The sequence below is a fragment of the Nothoprocta perdicaria genome, unplaced genomic scaffold, assembly GCF_003342845.1.
Source record: "Nothoprocta perdicaria isolate Ctin4 unplaced genomic scaffold, notPer1 scaffold_3, whole genome shotgun sequence".
NCBI lineage: Eukaryota > Metazoa > Chordata > Aves > Tinamiformes > Tinamidae > Nothoprocta > Nothoprocta perdicaria.
Window position 1 is genome coordinate 8,870,714 of NW_020455532.1, and position 19,335 is coordinate 8,890,048.

The following is a 19,335-nucleotide window of genomic DNA, read 5'->3' on the forward strand; positions in this document are numbered from 1 at the left end:
CCCGAGCAGGTTCAAGCTAGGAGCTTGTGAAACTCCCAGAGTATTGTTTGTTCATTGCACAGCTGTTGGAGATGTTTAATAAAGCTTTATAAACTTTGCCCCGTGGCCTCCTGCCCAGTGTGACACATTCGCTGCCTGTCCCGGATGCCTCAGCGCGGCGGTCGCGCGTTCCCCGTATTGTTCCCTTCCCAGCAGGGCCTCTTTGCAGCTGCTGAGCTGACGTCTCATCGTCTGCCTGGGCAGGCTCTGAAGGGCAGCAACAACTCCTCAGGCTAACAGGAGGTGGCTCCCAGTTGTACTCTTTGTCTGACACATTCCCCTTTTCCTTGAGCCCACGGGGCCTGGATCTGGTCCCGCTGCCTTCCAGACCTGCTGCAGGTGGCAACCGGGCTGCAGTTTGGCTACTGGGCCTCTCAGCTGTGCAGCCCTCACCCTGCTACAGGACACGGCCATTTGGGGTGGAGGCAGAGGGGACACAGCCCCRTGGGCTGTTGTGTCTGCAGGGGCAATTCGCAGGATTAAACATATGGGAGAGCAGGGGGCTCCTGAGGCAGGAGYTGTTCCCAAGGAGTCTCAACCACAGGGAGCTCTCCAAGGCCAGATCAGGTAACTCATTAATCCTTACGGACATGCATCTTTTCCGTAGCACTTTTGCTAATCTGAAGCAAATCCAGGAGAACTGAATATTGTTCCACAATCTCCTCACACCTTGATGTTGGCAAGTTTAAAAAAAAAAAAAAATCATCTCTAGCGGATGGGCAGCCCTATGAGCTGCCAAGCTGAAGCAAATCCTAAGGGTTGTCATGATATTATATTAGCTAAATCAAAGAAAAAGGAAACAGGTTTACTGCAACTAGGRAAAAGCCTTTCATTTGCAAGTTAGGACAAGGTTGTTGCTGCCCTGTGAGCAACTTAAGTGACTTAAGCTAATGCAGTCAGTTCTTTTAAGAGGACGTTTCTATTGCTCACTAGCCCTGTCCCACTGTAGCACTACTTAAATAACACTTAGTCACAYGGCCCAGACGCTCCTTTCGGATGAGAGCAGGGCCTGGTTTGTACAACCATCTCAACACATCCATTCTGCTGGACACAACTGTAGACTCTCCCTTCCAGGAGACCTGGAGGAAAACACCCCAAAGCGGGAGCTGCCAGCGCTGTCACAGAGCAGATCTTGGCAAGCTGAGGCTGAAGAAGCTTTTAGAGCATTCCTGTCTCAAATGGGAATATGCCTCATATCCCTCTTTAATACGCACACGGCTTTCCCAGGATACTTGCTTTAGGTCTTCAGCACCCGAGACACTGTCTCAGCTTCAAGAAGAAAATGAAAACCACTTGATGGTCAGAAAGCCTCAGGAACAAGGGGGAATCCAGGCAGGTCTGGCATCCCATGCTAACACTTCCTCACTGGAATGTCCTTCCCTAAGGGACTGTGAAGAACCGGCCCGCAGCCGCCAAGCAGGTCAAAGCTCTAAGAGCATCGGAGCCCCCACAAACCTCATCCCTGGGCTCCGGGAATTGCTCRCTTTTCTGGGAAAACCCGGTCTGGTACTGCAGGGATTAGGGAGCTTTGCAGTTGCTCTGAATGGTGAGTTACGATAGTGACTATTAAAGCACTGGGGTTTCAAACACAGCTGCTCCTATCCTGCCAGGCCCCGCGTGCCTGGCCCAGAGGGGATCCGGCACAGACCAGGTCTCGCAACCTTGTGGTATTACGGCTTGTCCATCTGCCTCCTTGTTCCCTACGTGCAGGGAGCAGGAGCTCTGAGCTGGTTCTTTGCCTTCCCGTTTGAAGGGGAGATCATTTTGTGGGTCACCTCACAGACCGGGGACAGGAAAGGAGAAAAGCCAGGCTCAGATCCCTAGGAACAGAGATGCAACTTAAGCTCGAGCAGCTCTAGGGCTTCCCTCACTCCCACCTCTGCTCCAGGAGGGACCCTAATTTTGCACCACCCGCACCCAAGGTGACCTGGGTGCCATGAGGCTTCCAGCATGGAAGGGTTGGCCCTTACTGGGGCTTTCCGAGCCCTCCATCTACCAGGGATTCGGTCTCACACCCCCTCGTCACAGGACACCCCCTGACACAGGGCTCAGCCAAGCCCTCGGCTCTGACTTGCTCTTGCTTGGGCAGCAGTCCCAGCTCAGYCCGTGCCCAGCTCCGGGTGAGCCGGTCCCATCTCCCACCTCCTGCTTCTCTCTCCCAGCCGATGCTTCCTGAAAAATCCCAGCGATTTACTCCTTGAAAACTAGGGAGAACAGAGAGAACAGAGCTGTCCTGGAGGCGGCTGGGGCAGAGGMAGCTCAGGAGCTCTGACCTCCTCCCTCTTGACCTTCTCCCACGTGCAGGAAGGTGGTGCTGCCTCCCCTCAGAAGAGCTTGGCCTTGCCTCTCCCTGCCGGGTGCTGCTCTCCCCGGTGAATTATTGCTGGGCAATTAGTCCCTGCTCCAATTAGTCCCTGCTGCCCCAGTGCTCTGCCTGCTCGCACCCATACAAACCTGCAGCATCCCTGGGGACCTCGCAACACAGGAGCAGCCTAAGGACAGAAACTGGTCCCTGCCARGAGGAACCTGAGCTGGAAGCAGCTGGAACAGGGAGACAGCGAGCAGTGTTTCGGGCCACGGATAGTCCTGCCCTTGATCTCATGGTCTCCTGCCTCTTGCACCAACAAAAGAAAGGGCTTTCCTTGCTTTTAGTGATGATAGGAGCTAGGGAGCACAGCAGGCAAGGCCTGGAGGCCAGGCCGGACCCTCAGGAGGGTTTTGCTACGTCCTGAGCAAATGCAAATCATTTGCAAATCCTCTAACAGGGYGTCACGGAAGCAGAAACCACCCAAGCGCGGCCAGACCTCAGGTCCCCACGGCTTTTCACCCCRCCTTCTGAAGGGCAGCCGCTGAGGCCCAGGGCTCTAGGAGAATCCCCTTCGCTCGCTGCTTTAACAGACCCACACGTCAGCACAGGCAGCCCGGCGCTGTGGCACGAAGCAGCGCCCAGAGCAGGGCACGGAGCAGCCCGTCCGCAGCCCCCAACACCCTCCTCCGCACACGGGGCCCGAGCGACACCCCGGAGCCCCGGCACAAGGCCGGGCTCGCTCAGGGCAGYCTCCACGGTCGAGGCCGCCTCCCTGCTGTGAACAGGCCCCTTGCAGCTGCCCTGGAGCCCCGGGCACACGTGCAGCCGCCCTGCCGGGCCAGGAACATCCCACACCTCCACGTGGAGGCACCRCGGATCGAGAGGGGGCCCCTGGGGGTCACAGGGTGGCCTCCAAGGGCAGCCGGGGGGCTACCAGCCACAGACCCCAGCCTGGGGACCCTCACTGCTGCTCCTGGGGCCGAGCCCAGCCCTGGGCCACCYGCTCTGCAGGCCCTGGTCACTCCGTGAGGACCAAGCACCCGAGTGCCTCATTCCCTGCAGGAACAGCYACCCTGCCCAACGCACCAGCCCACGCGCCAGGCCAAGGGACTCACCACTGAGACACCTTCCCTCTATCCCTTAATGGCTTCAAGGTAAAACATAAGCCAGGAAACGCTTAAGAAAATGAGACCAACTCACCCACTCCAGCAGGCAGAGCAGCCACTGCACGAGCCAAGCGCAGGTCACCCATCCCAATCAGCTCTCTGCCAATTAGCCTAACGAGCCAGGCCTGGGGCTCGTGAGCTTCTGCAGCCGCTGCTCAGCCGGGACCCCAATATCGGTGCCCTGGGGGGCTGGGATGATGCTGCCCTTGGAGAAGCTGCAACCAGGATGGGACTCAACAGACATGATCCCAAGCGCCTCCTCCGAGGCGAGAGCAGCTCCCGGCCCCGGATCCAGCGTGGGCACAAACGCTCCTGTCACACACTTGCTTTTTTTGTGAGGTCTGTTTGTATTTAATTATCAAATTGCAAAGTATTTACACCAACAGTAAGAGGTTCAAAGCATCTCCGCCCCCACCACCCATGACGCTGGACGTTTGCAGGATTTTCCCCAAGTCTTTTTATTATCAAAAAAAAAAAAAAAAAAAAGGAAAAAAAAAAAACTAAGTGTTTTACTTGGACACTCTCGGAAAGGCAGCTGAGGGGAGCTGGGGAGAGAGAAACAGATCCACGTGTTCTCTGCATAGTCGTTTGGAGATTTCTTTTTACAAAACACTGTTTAAAAAACTGCCGCCAGCAGAAGCGACTGCTTCGCCCCTGCATCAGTGCCGGGGAGCAGCGGTAGGTAGCAGAGGTTCCCCCTTGGCTTTCGAGGCTTAAAAAMCCCCAAATTGGCAAACAACAAGGGTGGCGGAGGAGAGTCCCTTAATCCCTGCGGGTGAGGGCAGCTGTAGGGGGTGGCTYGGAGGTGTCCCCAGACCCGTGATGGGGACACGGGCGCACCCAGCGCTGCTCCTGCGGCTCCTGCTGTCGCTGGCTGCCGCTCTGAGCGGCCGTCCCAACTTCCCTCTGTCGCAGCTTGCTGAAAACCAGGAGAAAACTGAACCCCCCGGCAGTTCCTCAYGTTCCTGGGGAGCTACTGCTCTGCCGCTCGCCCTAAAAGGCCCGATGGAGCCGCAAACTGAAGCGTTTTCACATCGTTCCAGCCCMCTTTGCTCTTAAAAGTCTGCTCATGCTAAGGGAAGTGAAAGGTTTTCTATTACTATGTGCATTTGGCCTCGCCRTCTCCCAGCTTTTGGAGCAGATCTGGCTTCCACGAGCTCCCACTTACAGTTTTAAGGGATTTCTCCTGGACAGGGATAGTGTGTAGTTCTACAGACGCCCCTCGCAGCTTCCTCCTTTTTGGAGGACGGGATTTCTCTGCACAGGGCCTCAGCCAAATGTCCAAGAGGTGCCAAAACGAAGACCCCGAACACCGCAAGGTCTGAGGCTGCAGAAATCCAGGCGCAGCCAATGCGCTGGGGAGGAAGGAACTGGCTTCGAGTCCCCAAATCCTTCAGAAATTCCTTGCAGCAGTCGCAGGCAAGGGCAGGATCGCGCCACGAAGAGCCCCTTGGGCTGATTGTGAAGGTGCTGCTAACTAAAAAGGATCCCACGGACTGAGGATCCATTTAATAAATAAGAGCCGGGGTGGCAGCGGTGGCCGCAGCTGCTCCTGTGGGCAGGAGGGACATGACAGGAGGGCGCTTGGCCCAAACCATGAGGACRAGGGAAAAACGATGGAGCAAGGAGAGCTGCAGGAAGCTGCGGTGTCCAGGAGCGCCTTTGGGCCCTGCGGCGATAGCGGGACATGTCTGGTCCTGACGGGCGCTCCCAAGGCTGCACGTCCAAGGAGCGTTTCTGGCACAGCGGAGACAGGGAATGTGGGCAGGGAGGCAGGAGCAGTGACTGGAACCAAAGCGCAGCCGGGGCCGAAGGGCTCGGCTCAGGTGCGGACACGTCAGCGGTGCCGTGAGGGGGGGACGGGGACACATGCAACTGGATCAGCTTCTGGAGCGCGCTCGGGCCTGCGAGGGCTACGTCCAACCGCCCAGCGYGGCTCGGGAGCGCTCCTGCACGCGGGACAGGGCTCTCCACCACACGGGCCGGTACCACCTCGCGGCTGCAGCCGCTGGGACAGGCCGGAGCGGCTCCGCAGCCCCGCGTCGCCAGCAGGGAACAGCCTCGCAGCAAAGAGCAGGATGGGGAGCAGCTCGGCCTGGCGCCCTCGTGGCTCGCGGGGCAGCAGCTGGAAGACCAGGAGCGTTTTGTGGAAGAAAAACCCACCCAAAGCAGTGGGCTCGGGCAGCAGGGCAAGGCAAGGGGCTCTGGTAGCAACTCCCAAGGTGCTGGTCCCACAAGGAGCAGCCTTGGTGACACAGGTCCCCGTAGCTGGGGACAGACACAGCTGGAAGACTCGACCCTGCCTGCCAGCAGCCCCAAGACACAGCTGGAGTCCCCACAGCTGCAAGCAGTGACCTTTAAGCAGTGACACAGTGATAGGAACCTCCCAGCACRGGCGTTAACGCAGCTCGGCCGCCACGTCCTGCCCGGGGGTGGCCAGAGAGCCCAGAGCGCCGCAGGATGCCGGCGTCCCGGCTGGCGCCCCACGTCTGCGGCAAGTGTGGAAAAGCTGCCATCACCAGGCCTGGAGGCACCCAGATGTAACGTCCACCCTCTGGAAGGGTATCCCAGTCATGATGGCACTCAGTCATGGAGCCATGACCATGAGGTGGCAACGACRGCACCTTCCACAACGCCAAACGTCTCCATGGGTCCTCGGGGAGGGCTGGCACGGAGAGGGGCATGTGAGGGGACAGGGAGGTTTGTGCTGCTGCACAGAGGGGTGCAGGACGCAAGGAGCGCGTGTCCGGGATGGGAGCTGGTGTCCTGCAGCACCCAAGTCCCACCTGTGGAGCCACCRGAGGGGAAACGCTCGCAAACGTCTCCAAAGCCTCCGCTTCTCCGCTCGCCGTCCGGCTCCAGCCCGCCCGGCACCTTCCCGCTCCTCTCGCCAGCAGAGCTTTGTTCAACAGGCCCCAGGAGCCTCAATCAGCCGCAGGAGAATCCAGCACCGCCACTGTCCGCGCCYGGAGACATCGCCCTGTCCTGCATCCCGGGGGCTGCTCCTCAAAACCCGCCGGGCGCGCGAGGAGGGAAGGGCTCCAGGAGCCCCGCGCACGCGCCACTGCGCCCGCGCCTCTCCAGGGCCGCGAGCAGCTCCAGGCCTATAGGTTTTCACCCGGCTGGTACTGGGGCTCTGTGGAAGTGAAGTAGTCCTCCAGGAAGGCCTGCAGGTACTCGAAAGTGGGCCGCTCCTCTGGGTCCTTCCTCCAGCACTGGCACATGAGGTCGTGCAGTGACTCGGGGCACTCGGGCGGGCACGGCATCCGGTAGCCCCGCTCCACCTGGTCCAGCACTTCCCGGTTGACCATCCCTGCCAGCCCAGAAGGGAGAGAGCATCAGGGCAGGGTGGGTGACGGCCTCTGCCAAACCTCTACCAAAGGGGATGAAGGAGGACACGTCGCTGGCGCAGCGAGCTGCCAGCCGTAGGGCCAGCCCCATGGCTCACTTTGCAAGGGGAGGACAGAACCCACCACATCAACACCGTTTATCCTTGCTCGCAGGCCCCTGTCACCTCTCTAGGTGCCCAGAACAGGACAGGGAGGGCGGCTGGGATACAGTCAGCTGCTCCTGGCCCACGGTCACCTTACCACTTGGATGATTTGCTTTGCTTTTTCTTGGTTCACCACTGGAAAGGTGAYGGAGCACTGGTAGCCCACAGATGCTGCAAAGTTTCCATCCTTGGAGACAGCTATCTGGACAGGGTCCTGAACCAAGTGCTCTAGATGACACTGCTTCAATGTGGGGGTTTGGATTAGAGGAGATCCCTTCCAACCTCAGGCGTTCCGTGACTGTCACAGAGCCGGCTTTCCTGCACCTTGTGCCACTTGCCACCCGCCATCCCGAGGCTCATCCTTCCCACACTGTGGTCTGACCTGGGCATGGGGCAGCTCACCCTCCAAGCCCACCCTGCCTGCCAAAACAGCAGGACACACATCCCATCAATTTGTTTTTGGGCTAGATAGTTATGGGAAACGACGCAGCCCCGTGGAGGAGCGCTGCTCCGAGGGCACCTGGGGCGAGGACTCTGAGAAGGTGACACCATCTCTGCTGGCAACTCTCACCTGGGTACGGCACTCGGCCCTTGGTGGTCAGCTCGGTCAGGAGGATGCCAAAGGACCAAACATCCGACTTGATGGTGAACCTGCCATAGAGAGCCGCCTCGGGGGCCGTCCACTTGATGGGGAACTTGGCACCTGGGTGGAGAGGGGCGGTGAGGAGGAGGCGCCGGCGCGCGGCGGGGCCGCCGCTCCRCGAGCTCGCGCGCACCTTGCCGCGCCGTGTACTCGTTGTCCTCGATGAGCCGCGCCAAGCCGAAGTCGGCCACTTTGCACACCAGGTTCTCGCCCACCAGGATGTTGGCYGCGCGGAGGTCGCGGTGCACGTAGTTCATCCTCTCCACGTAGGCCATGCCAGACGCGATCTGTGGCCGCGCGGAGCAGAGCACGACAAGTCACCATGGGACCCAGCACACCCGAGCACCCTGAGGCCTCCCGGGTGATGCCACGGCCCCAGAGAGCTGCCAGCACCCCAGGGAAAGGCCYTGCACAGCCTTTTCCAGGGGATTTTGCTTCCCTCACGCCAAGCTGCACCAGGCTCCCCATCAACCTACGACTCAACCATGGCTGGACCCTCATGATGGGCACAACAGCCTGGCGAACGCTGCCAGGCAGGATGCCCAAGGAGCAGGAGATCCAGGGAAGCCCAGACCCACCTGAGCCGCCATGTCCACGAGCTGGGGCAGCCGCAGGTACTTGCCCATCTCTCCCTTCAGGAAGTCTAGGAGGCTCCCTGTGAGGAAGACAACAGCGAGTGACCCGTGGAGGAGCAGAGCAGGCTCCTGGATGCTCCCGGCTGGACAGCCAGGCAGACCAGCTCTGCCCGGACAGCTCTGGCTGTCGGAGGCACTCACCTTTGCTCATGTACTCGGTGACGATGTAGATAGGCTCCTCCGAAACCACGGCATAGAGCTGAACCAGCTTCTCATGGCGGAGCTTCTTCATGACCTGGGCCTCCTGCAGGAACGCCTCCGGAGACATGGTGCCGGGTTTCAGGGTCTTGATGGCCACTCTGGTGGTGCCGTTCCAGGTCCCTGAAGCACAAGGYCAAGGCCACTCAGGTAATGCCTGTGTCTGCAGCTCCAGGGCTGTGTCCCGGCTCCCTCCAGCACMGCAGGTTTAGGCCATACGGGGATGACCATGGAGAGCTGCACTCATCCCACTCTGCATCCATGCAACCCACCCTGACCGAGGAAGCTCCCAAGAAGAAGAAACACCCCTTGCAACCACCCCCTTCCCCCACCCCAAATCCCTGAGCCAGAGGGCAAAGACACCACCCAGACTTGCTGCTGCCCCAGCGTCATCAGATGTCACTGAAAAGCCCCCGTTTGGGCTGGGGACATTGCAGCCCATTGCGCAAAGGACCCAAAGCAGCCGCTCTCCTCCTYGGCCAGCCCCGCACGGCTCCCCGAGGTGCCAGGGCCCATGGCCACGTGCCCGGGTGCTCCTTACCCATCCACACCTCTCCGAAGCAGCCTTGCCCCAGCTTCACCTCGAGCCGCAGCGACTCCCGGGGGATCTCCCAGGCGTCCTTGGCCAGGCCCTGCGTCTGGGGCTTGGAGGTGGGGCAGACGGTGGTGAGGCGGTGGCACAGCCCGTCGGCGTGCTCTGGGACACCGGGAGGAAGCCGCAGTGACGCTCGGGCACTTCGACACGCGGCGACTTTACCCCGCGTCCTTCCCGCCGAGCATTGGGAGACTTGCATCCAGACCCTTTCCCCTCTTCCCTGAAATCCATCAGGGTCTCCTTGTCTGCTCCTCTGCTTCCCCCAGCCCCCAGCACCCATCCTACCTAGAGCCACGTGCATGTGCAGGGGGTTGGACTAGRTGATCTCTGGAGGTCCCTTCCAACCTTAAGCATTCTGTGATTCTATGATCCTCCTGTGGGAGGTCTTGTTCTCCTTGTGGGAGGAGGACGAGGACGAAGGGATGGGGCAGATACTTGTCCACCTAAGGACACCCCTCAGCCCAGCCGAGGCCACCGCCACCTCTCGCCCTGCACCAGCCCCAGCACCTCATCCCGGGGCCAGCATCTCATCCCGGTTCCATCCATCCCTGGATGGGCCTCCCCTCTGCCCAGCGCCCCGTGCTACCCACTGGAGTAATAGGCGACGAGCTGCTGCAGGCTGTTGAACTGGGTGCGCGAGGTGATGTAGAAGCCGCCGCTGTCCAGCTTGCGGATCTTGTAGTGCTTCACGTTGAGCCCCTTGGCGTTGTCGAAGTCGGACACGGAGAGGCAGTAGGCGCCTGCGGRGAGGCACGAGGGGCTCAGGGCGGCCCGCGGGGGATGCGGCTGCCACCGGGGCCCCGCTCCGTCCCCACCGCCGCTCCGAGGCACCCGAACCGTCCTGCGCCCCATCCCCACAGCACCCGGCCCGTCCTGCACCTCATCCCTTGGGAGCCAGTGAGCCGTCACTCCGCATGGGTAAAGCCACCAGCGGCCGCCAGTGCCACTACAGGCATCACCGTGGGTCTCTGTCCCTCTCCTTGCCACAATCAGGTTCACAAAGGGCAAAAATGCCTCTTTGTGCCTGAGCGAGCCGTTGCTGCTGGAATGAGGTGAATGCTGCCAGACTCCAAGCACCAGCACAGAAAAGCGAGGCAGGGAGCTTTTCCCAAAGGTGCCCGTGGAGCCAGAGCGAAACCGTGTTTGCAGGTAAGAAACAGCATCTCTGGGCAGATGACTTTCAAAACATCACGGCTGGTGCTTTCAAGGGACCCCAGATTCATGCCAAGGATCATGAGATATGACATGGGGCCTAAGAAATCATCATTTGCCCCCGTGAGCCCAGGAAACACGGTCTGAAGATCTTGCTCTTATAAAGAAACCAGGAGAAAAACAAACAAACAAAAAAAAACCTAAAAAGAGCAAAATCCCTGTGCTTGGGGAAGGGGAGGGGAAGGAAGAGCAGCCTCCATCCTCGGAGCTCCGTAACTGAAGCAAAAAGCCCCACACAAGGAGATGGCAGCTGCGGGGACGGGGCGCTCTTGGCTCCTCTCTTCTCCTGCTCTGTGGCTGGGAGATGGGCCCTGGCTATTCCCATTCCCAAGGGCTTCCGAGGTGCTCGGGTGTTTTGGTGAACTAGGGCTGGGGCCAAAATGTGTGGGGGACAGGGTTTTCTCTGGGGACACGAGAGAAGAAAGGGGAGAAATGATAGTTTTGAAAAAGAAAATGGGCCAAAATGCACAAGAAACAGCAGGGTCAGGGCSAGCAGAGCGGGGAAGGCGCCGGGATGAAACCGCTCCGGAGGCCAGCGGAGCAGGAGGGACAAGGATGCGGCGCCCGCGCGGGCCAGAGGGACGGGCCGCTCTCCCGCRGGTCCCGTTGCTAGGGGTTACACAGCTCTTCCCAGTGCCGTGACCCACTTTCCCGGGAATGCGCCGGCGGCACTCAGGACGCTTATGGCACTAAAGGTTCTCATGGTGCTCAGGGCGCTCATGGTGCTCGGGGCGCTCATGGTGCTTGGGGTGCTCGGGGCGCTCAGGGCGCTCGGGGTGCTCGGGGTGCTCAGGGTGCTCGGGGCGCTCGGGGTGCTCAGGGCGCTCAGGGCGCTCGGGGTGCTCGGGGCGCTCGGGCTGCTCGGGGTGCTCGGGGCGCTCGGGGTGCTCGGGGTGCTCGGGGCGCTCAGGGCGCTCGGGGTGCTCACCTTTCGTGGTCTCGCTCTCGCGCACCAGGAAGGTGCCGCGCGGGTTCTCGGGGTTGAGCAGCAGCCGCTCGGACTCGCGCCGCGTGATCTTGCCGAAGTACCACCTGCRTGGGCAGAGCGGGGCTGGAACGGGGCCCTGGCGGCTCCCGGGGACCCTTGGCCGGGGTAAAACCCACGCCGTGCAGTTGAGCCTCGTCCCGCCGCCCAGCGAGCGGCACCGCGGCCTCCYGCTCACGCAAGGCGGGAAACGGGCAGCAAATTCAATGGGAAAGAAGAGGGAAAAGATGCCGGGCACTGCGGGGGGAGAGGGATGCGAGGGAGGGACAAGGGGTCAGTGAGGTTTTTTTAAAACGCTTTTGTAAACTGTCCGAAAACGGCACTTACTCTTCAGCCTGGATGGAGTCGGAGGGCGCRACGTAGTTGCTGGGGATGTATCCTGTCTGTCCCGTGGTGAGGGAGTGCGCCAGCCACCAGTCGCCTTCCCTGGAAGAGAGGCAAAGAGGCGGGATGGGATGAGCCCATGGACCTGGAGCTGCCCTGGGAGCTCCGCGCTGGSGCCGGGATGGGGATGGGATGGGAAGCGGGTCTGGCTGGGGAGGGAGCCGTGCTGGGCAGGGGCTGGAAAGCCAAGTGGGGTGGCAGGGAAATGGGAAAATTAATTATATAAGTAAATAAGAAAGGGATGGAACGATGGAAGTGATTTCAAACAGCATCAGGAGAAACAAAATTGCAAAATTTGTTAAACAGAGGCWGTGGGAAAGCAACAAAAAGGGGGAAAACAGATAAGCCAAGGAGAGAGGAGGGAAGTGCTTAAGTGATGCTCACCCTGCAGTGGGACCCTAGGGATGTGTCCGATGGGCTCGGGATTCGCAGRGGGGTCTTGGGGGCCATTGCCAGGATCAGCTCCATGCCCACAACACCCCTTGCACCCACACAGCTCCMAGAGGCTTCTCCAGAGCTCCCCATCCTGGCCAGAAGCCGCCAGGAAAACCGCGGGGTGGCTGCAGAGCAGCACCAGGCCCTTTGGCCACCGCTGTCCAGGGGCTGGTGGCAGGAGTGGGACCCTCGGTCCCTAGACCTGCCTGCCCTGGGCTCTAACATCCTCCCCACGGCAGCCCTAGGCATGCTCCAGASAGGCTTGGGAGCCAGGAAGGCCAAGGAACAAAACCCAAGGGAGCCTGGAAGGCAGTTTCCCCTTCCCAGTGCACAGCAGGAGGTTCCTCACACAACATGGATGTTCTTGTCCATAAAGACAGAATCAATTTAAAAAAAAAAAAGCTTTTTTTTTTCTCCTTTTTTTTTAAGCACGCGTCTAATTTATTCTGACCACCAGGGAGACCAGGCTCCGGGAAAACTTTGGATACCCGAGGCGAGCACTGCAAGGATTTGCCAGGTGGTTAAACGCCTCAGGGCGACCTTTCCAAACTCCTTAAAAGAATAAAATAATAAATAAATAAATAAATAAATAAAAACAGAGTAATGATCTGCTTCGACACCAGCTTGTGACATTCACTTGACCCAGCTACAAACCAGCGGGGCTCGAAGGTGCCGCGGGCAGCCAGACGCAGCCGCGGGGTCCGCGCGCTGCCACCGCCCCGGGGACTCCGGCGGTCAGAGCATCGGCAGCTCCATCCACACGGGGCCACGGGCGCCCCGGCAGAGCCCCACGTGGCCCTGGCTCCTGCAGGCACGGGCTCGACCCTTCCCGTGCCCTGAATCCCTACGGAGCAGGGGGATGCGCTGGTGTCAAGAGCGGCGCGGGGTCGGTCCTTTTCTCAGCCCCTGTCGTGGTGGCGGCCCGAGGGGCTTCCACGGCTGCTGGATGGAGCCGCTCTCCTTGTGACCTTTTGGGGACAACGGTGAGAGGGGCAGGAGATGGACGCAGCCTCCTTCCCCATAGGAAGAGGGAGAAACATCAGCCTGAGAAATGCCCGTGTTTCATTTTGTGGCTTCACTCCAGCCTGGGCTCAAYGGCTGCGATCTGGGAATTCTGCAGAAACGAACTATTCCAAAAATGTCCCAGTGGGGCAGGAAAAGGGAAAAAAAGAAATCAAAACAAAATATTTCAACAATTCCCCGCACGATCTTACCAAAACACCCTGTTACATCTGTGCTTGCTGCCAGCGGGCTGGGAGGAAACCCTCTCCCGCTGGAAACAGCGGCATGAGAGCCTTTCCCTCACGGCCACGGATGGATCCGACCCTTAGGGAAGCAGAGCGTCTCCAAAGACACCACAGGACATCGGTGCAGGGCTGCGTGACGTGGTGACCACGCTCTGGGACAACTCGCGCTTGGGGCCGTCTCTTCTTCCGCTTGTCCCAAACAAAGCCCTGGGTCTGCTGCAGCCAAACTGGCCTGAGCAGATTTCCCAGGCCCCGTCTCCTCTCGCCCTTCAAAACCAGCCCCAGAACCAGCCCTTGCAGCAGACAAAGCCACCAGGCACCGCTGGCCTGCAGTTGAGCTAGCCAACGACATCACGTCACGGCTTTGGTCTTGTAGGACCCATTCCTGCACGTCAGCCCCATCAAAAAGTGGGACCCAAACAGCTTCTGCTCTTGGGTTCCCACTCTGCGAGGGACCTGGGAGCCCTTTCCAGGCTAAAGGCTGCGTTGGCCAAATGAGCTTGTTGAGCTCCTGGGCGCCAGCTGYGACTCTTCTCTCAAAGGCCAGGGAGGAGGACACTGCAGGGCTGCCTTGGCCACCTCCAAAACGTCACCAGTGCCTCCTCCACAGGCTGGGGGGCGGAGGGCCGCGTGTTTGACTTGCCCGAGGGGCTGCAGTTGTCTCATTTCAGTCCATCTGGCTCCTTCCCCTCCAATTTCGTTTGCGCTGGAGCACGTCCAGCACTTCAAGAACGGCGCTAGAAGGTCTGATCTCTGCAATTCCAGACATCAGCCTGGCCTCCCTCAGAGCTAGGCACGGAGCAGAGCATGTAACACCCTCAGCCTGACAAGTTTCACAAGAGAATTACAGGACTCCCAGCCTACCAGATACCATCAAGCAACCCCTCTGGCTGCCACATTTTTCTATCGAGCTTTATCGGAGGGAAGGCAGGATCCCAGTGCGCCCGAGCCCGCTGTGCTCGGGGCTCAAGCACAAGCTGCAAGGTCACTCGGCAGCTCTTCCCAGACTGCCTGGAGCACCCAGCACCAGAGCAGGATGCTGACAGCATTCAACACAGGGAGACATTTTTCCAAAGTCCGTCTCCCTCTGGAAGTCTCACATGGCACCTTCCTTCATTTCTTATGCCCTGCAGCTGCAGCCCAGCCCGTTTGTTTGCCAGGGTGCTGCAGAGTGTCTGTTGCTCAGACCCTCCTCTCTGACCAGGCCTTTGAAAAACCCCRGCAGGAGAGTGAAAAAGAAAGAACWGAAACCCCACGGGTGCCTTAATGGCTGAATAAATCCCCCTGATCCGTGGCACAGCACAGAATCCCTGGCAGGCAGAGCTCACTTTGTGGGAGCACAAACCAGGAAAAGAGGCTTGGGGTTAGAGCATCAATGAGGGTGTGAAACCACAAGTCACCAAACACCCCACACGTGGGTTTTCCTGGCACCACTGCAGCCCTTTGCTCTGCAYAGCCCAGGCTTCAGGGATTAAATGCATCGCTGGTAAAATCCAGCGCTGGAACAAGAAGGACCTAACAGGACAAGCACCGCTCCATCTCCGCAGCAGGGCTGTTACCCCCGGGACACTCCCTGATGATCCCACTCCTTGACTTTGCAATGCTGTTTCTGGGCACATCCCCTACGGAGCACATGTGGCTTTGCCACGGGGCACATCTAGGACCACGATGAGACCCCTGCTCCCAGCCCCRCGCCACCCAGCCCTGTCCCGACCCAGGCAGCAGATGAGCTTGTATCACAATAATAACAGTAATTGGCAATACACACCTGACATCCACTTTTCTCCTGCATGAGAGCGTGGGACACAGGAGAGAAAAGAGTCAAGAGAGAAGCTTAGATCAGTCAGCAGAGGCTGCAGAGAAGCAGAGGCCCCTCTGGGCAACRCGAGGGAGCTGAGCATGGAAGGGGTGGCAGGGCTGGGGTCCCGCGCAGGAGGGCACACACAAAGTGCCAAGGAAGCTGCTGCCACCAGGACGAGGAGCGYCTCGGGTGCTGGGTGGCAGAGCAGCGGTGTCCCATGGCAGGGCCCACCAGGACGCAGCAAGAGGAGCAGCACCAGAGCGACCCACACAAGTCGCAGCTGCTGGGCTGGCTCAACCTRACGGGGGCTGCTGTTTGGGTGGGGGGCTCCTTGAAGCTTTCCTGTCCTTTTCACTTCTGGGCTTGCCCCCTGCTCCTCTGTGCCCCATCYCGGAGCTTGGGAGACACTCCCTGCTGGATCGCAGCCCTCGTCATCCGAGGATGCCTGGCCTCATGCCTGGGCTGGAGGGAGACAGTGCCCCGTCCTTGGAGAAGGCTCCTCAGGTGTGGGAGGGCACGGGGTATCTGTCACCAAAGCTCTGGGGCTCAGCGACTCCGTTGATCCCCTCTAAACTCCACAGGGCTTGGACCTTGCAAGGTTCCCCRAGATGGGGACTTTGGGTGACATGGRTTCCTCAAGGGGACAAGGCACCAGCTCATCCGCGCCAGCACAGGCTGCCCCACGGGACACTTACGTGTTGTTGACAATTTGGAGACGTTCTCCTTTCTTGAAGGACAAGTCCGTTTCTGTCCGCGATTCGTAATCGTAGAGGGCCACAAAGGTGGTGACTCCGCCTGRAACAAGACCCAAGCTCAAGAGGACCGCGCTCCCCACGGCATAATCCAGCTGCACCCACACCAAGGGAGCACAGCAGGGTTGGGGCAGCCCTTGTTCCTCTCCCACCGTCCTCAACCAGCTCATAGGAACCAGATCCCTCCTTTATCAASCTCCCTCTCTTGATAAAAGAACCCAAAGACAGAGTCCTTCAAAAGGAGGCGGTCACYCCACCCCAAACCAACCCCAACCGCTAATCCCCAAAGCCCCTCTGCTCGTGGAGAGCCCCACCACCGCCCCGACCTGCCAGAGCCCCAGAGCGCTGCGGCGACGTGATGGTGTCCGAGGTGTTGAAGCCCCCGAAGAGCGTGGACTCGGCACCCATGGGGCCGAAGGAGCGGCTGGGCGTGCGGTGGGCGTCGGGCGCCGCCGTCTTGTTGGGCGTCTGCGAGGCCGGGAAGGCTCCGTGGTGGGGGTTCTCGGCGGGCTCCAGGCTGCGCCGCCGCTGGCTGCCGTCCTTGGGCTTGCTCTTGCTGCTCCCCATGGCGCCGGGCTGCAAGGGAGCAACGGGCACATGCAAAAACTTGGGGTTATTTTGTTTGTTTAAGGAAAAGAAATAGAAGTCACTTCCTGAGGCTTGTGCAACAGACGCCTGCCCACTAGGAAACCAAAGCAAAGCGCCGCAGGCTTTACAAGGATCAGCTGCCGGAAAGTCTGGCCGTCCTGCCCTTGCCCCGGGGTGACGCTGCCCCTTGGTCCTGCTCAGGCCACCTCCCATGTCCCATGTTCAGGGGTGGGAGGGACACAAGGCGAGCAGCAAGTGCCAAGGGGAAGCGCACGCAAAGCAGCAGAGCAGAATACACCGAGCGCGGGCAGCAAAGCGGGCACGAGGGAGGTGAGACACGGCGGGCAGGGCAAGGGCGCAGACAGCTCCCGTCCTGGTGCAACGGGGCCGCGGGCTGGTCCCAATGCCCGGGCTGGTCCTGGCATGCGGCACCCGCTGCCCTCAGCCCCCAAGCAGCGCCCTGAGCACGGGGTGGCAGCGGCAGCCGAGCAGCGCGGGCGCTGAGAGCACCACGCACTGCACGGGGGCACCCGCACGSGTCACCCTCCTTACACCCAACGGCTCCTATCGCAGCACGGAGGCACGGGCAGGAGGACCAAGGMCCAGGGCAACATTCGTGAGCCTGGACTAACCCGAGGGCAGAAACTGAGACTATCCAGAGCTGCCCCCTTCCCTCCTCAGGGTGATTTAAACACCAAGGATGTGACCRTGACGTCCAAACCGGGCAGCAGACAAAGCTCTGGGACACGGCGCGGGTGAGGAAGGCTTCAATCACCAACAGTTGCAGGCAGCCAGCAGCTAAAGACCAAGGGATCTCTGCTTTATATATAGTCATGCCTTCCTTTCCACTCAAGATCACGCTCTATAAATACCTTCAAGGTAATGATATAAATGAAGGAAGGGAATTATTTGCAGTCTCCAAAGATGGCAGATACAGAGCAGTGTCCCGAAGCTATGCAAGGAAATATTTAGGCTAGATGACGCGTGGCAGGATGGAAAAGGGAGGAGGAGGAGACCAGGGGAATGTCTTTAATGCAAGAGGACAAGGGGGCAAAGGGCAGAGGCGGCCGCAGGCCCCTCCAGGGCACGTGGGAAGGGAGGGATCAGCCTCCCCACACAGATGTTTTTCCAACCTGGCTTCGGACGGGAGCTCAGGTTGTTCCTATGAGCAGCTCTGGGGATCCGGGGCTTTCACCTACCTGCTTCCAGCTCCCAGATTGTGAGGGATGGGAATGTCCCGGTCCCACTCGTGCACGGGTTGGCTTCATTTGCCACGCATGGCACCCAGAACCGCACTGGCTGCATCCGACCCTGTCCAGGCTTCGGCTGTGGGAACCAGCCCTTTCCACCCTTTCCCGTGAGGCGGGACAGGTGCCCTGGTGTCCCACAGAAAGGGGCTCGGGAGCCTCGGAGCACGGCGGGACGGCAACGTGACACGAAAGCCTTGCGTTTGCCAACCGCCCCCTGCGGCGTCTGCAGGAGCAGGGGAAGGGGCTGCCCTGCAAGTAACCGCACTGCCAAAACCCGGCGCAGAAACAGGACCTGGGAGAAGAGCAGGTGCTCGGGAACAACGGGAAAAGGCCTCCAGCACAGCGTGGGATGGGAGCCCGGCTGCTCCTCGGGCCGGCGCGTGCCCGCCGCTCCTGGTCCAGCACACGGAGTGTCCCGGGAAGCCGGGCGGCCGCGGGGCTCGTGACTGCCCACGCGGCCATGAACAACCCGTGCGGCTCAGAGCTTCCCCACAGCGGCACTTCCCCAAGCGGGAAAAGACACGGGATGGGCCCCGGGCAGGGAGACGCGGCTGCCTCCCACCAACGCCGACTTCTCCGCTTGGGGAACAGGGCAACCGGGATTTCAAGGGCTGGGTTTATCCGTTTATCCCTGGCTTTATGGATGGTTCTGCCTCCCACGTGGTCTCGGGACCCCAATGTGGCAGCAGAAGAGGGTAAATGGCCCCGGCTCCGTCCCAGCAGCTGCTGGGTGTCCCATGAGCCTCAAACTGGGTCTCCCAAGGCACGAAAGCCACGGAAGGGGAACGTGCTGGAGGTTCTGGCACAGGAAGGAGCAGCGGGTGCCCACAGGAGCACCAGGTGAGACCACCCTTAGGCGAACAGAGCACAGAACAGCCACCGGCGCCAGCCACCGTGAGTGCAGAGCGGGCAGTGCCCTCCAGGGCGCAGCTCGGGAGCCACGAGCAGCACCGGGTGGGCTCGCGCTGGGAGAGCCACGAGCATCGCCACATGGTTTTGCATTGCAAAAGCCACCCAGCGTTTTCACGCTGCAGACAGCTCTGCACCTAAACGTCTCGCCGGACTTGTCTCGCTTTGCCCTGCACATAACCTCGGCTGGCAACCCCAAAACGTCCCCGGGGTGCCCCTGGGATGCACCCAAAAGGTGCCYCCAAGGAAAGCTCTACCTCTGCCACTCAGTCATGTGGGTGCCCCCTGCCACCCCAGCAAGCAAAGGGAAACCCCCAGGGGGGCCAAAGGGGCTGGACCCTCCCAARAGAGGCCCCCGGGTGCCTCCTGGTGCTGCCGCGACTCGCGCCGCGTGGGGAGGCCCCACGGGTCTCAGTGCGGGCGGCGGCAGGAACGCGCCGCGCACAAAGGGCCCGGCGCGCCGCCGCACTGCAGCCCGCGGCCACACAACAAAGCCGGCGGCGGCCCCGCCGCCCGCTCCGCTTGTGCCGAATAAACCGCTGCCAGCGGGAGCGAGCGGCGCGGAGCAACGCGGCGCTGCAGGCGGCACCGGCACCGGCCGGGATTGGTGCTGGGATCCCAGCCGCCGCGGGGAGGCCGCCACGGGCGCGATGCCCTTCCCAAGTGGCGTGTGAGCGGCTGCCCTGGCCGTGCCA

At 60.5% G+C, this 19,335-nt stretch overlaps 1 protein-coding gene across 1 annotated transcript; it reads right to left on the bottom strand.

Annotated features, from left to right (window-relative positions):
- Positions 1 to 5,466: 5,466 nt before the first annotated feature.
- On the bottom strand, positions 5,467 to 16,470 carry SRC (SRC proto-oncogene, non-receptor tyrosine kinase). The gene is made up of 11 exons (XM_026042122.1): positions 16,220 to 16,470; positions 15,837 to 15,936; positions 11,602 to 11,700; positions 11,218 to 11,321; positions 9,668 to 9,817; positions 9,024 to 9,179; positions 8,426 to 8,605; positions 8,228 to 8,304; positions 7,783 to 7,936; positions 7,578 to 7,709; positions 5,467 to 6,826 (listed from the first exon to the last, which is right to left on the bottom strand). The coding sequence occupies exons 1-11, from the start codon at positions 16,458 to 16,460 to the stop codon at positions 6,618 to 6,620; spliced, it is 1,602 nt and encodes a 533-aa protein (XP_025897907.1). The 5' UTR covers positions 16,461 to 16,470; the 3' UTR covers positions 5,467 to 6,617.
- Between the last annotated feature and the right edge of the window lie 2,865 nt (positions 16,471 to 19,335).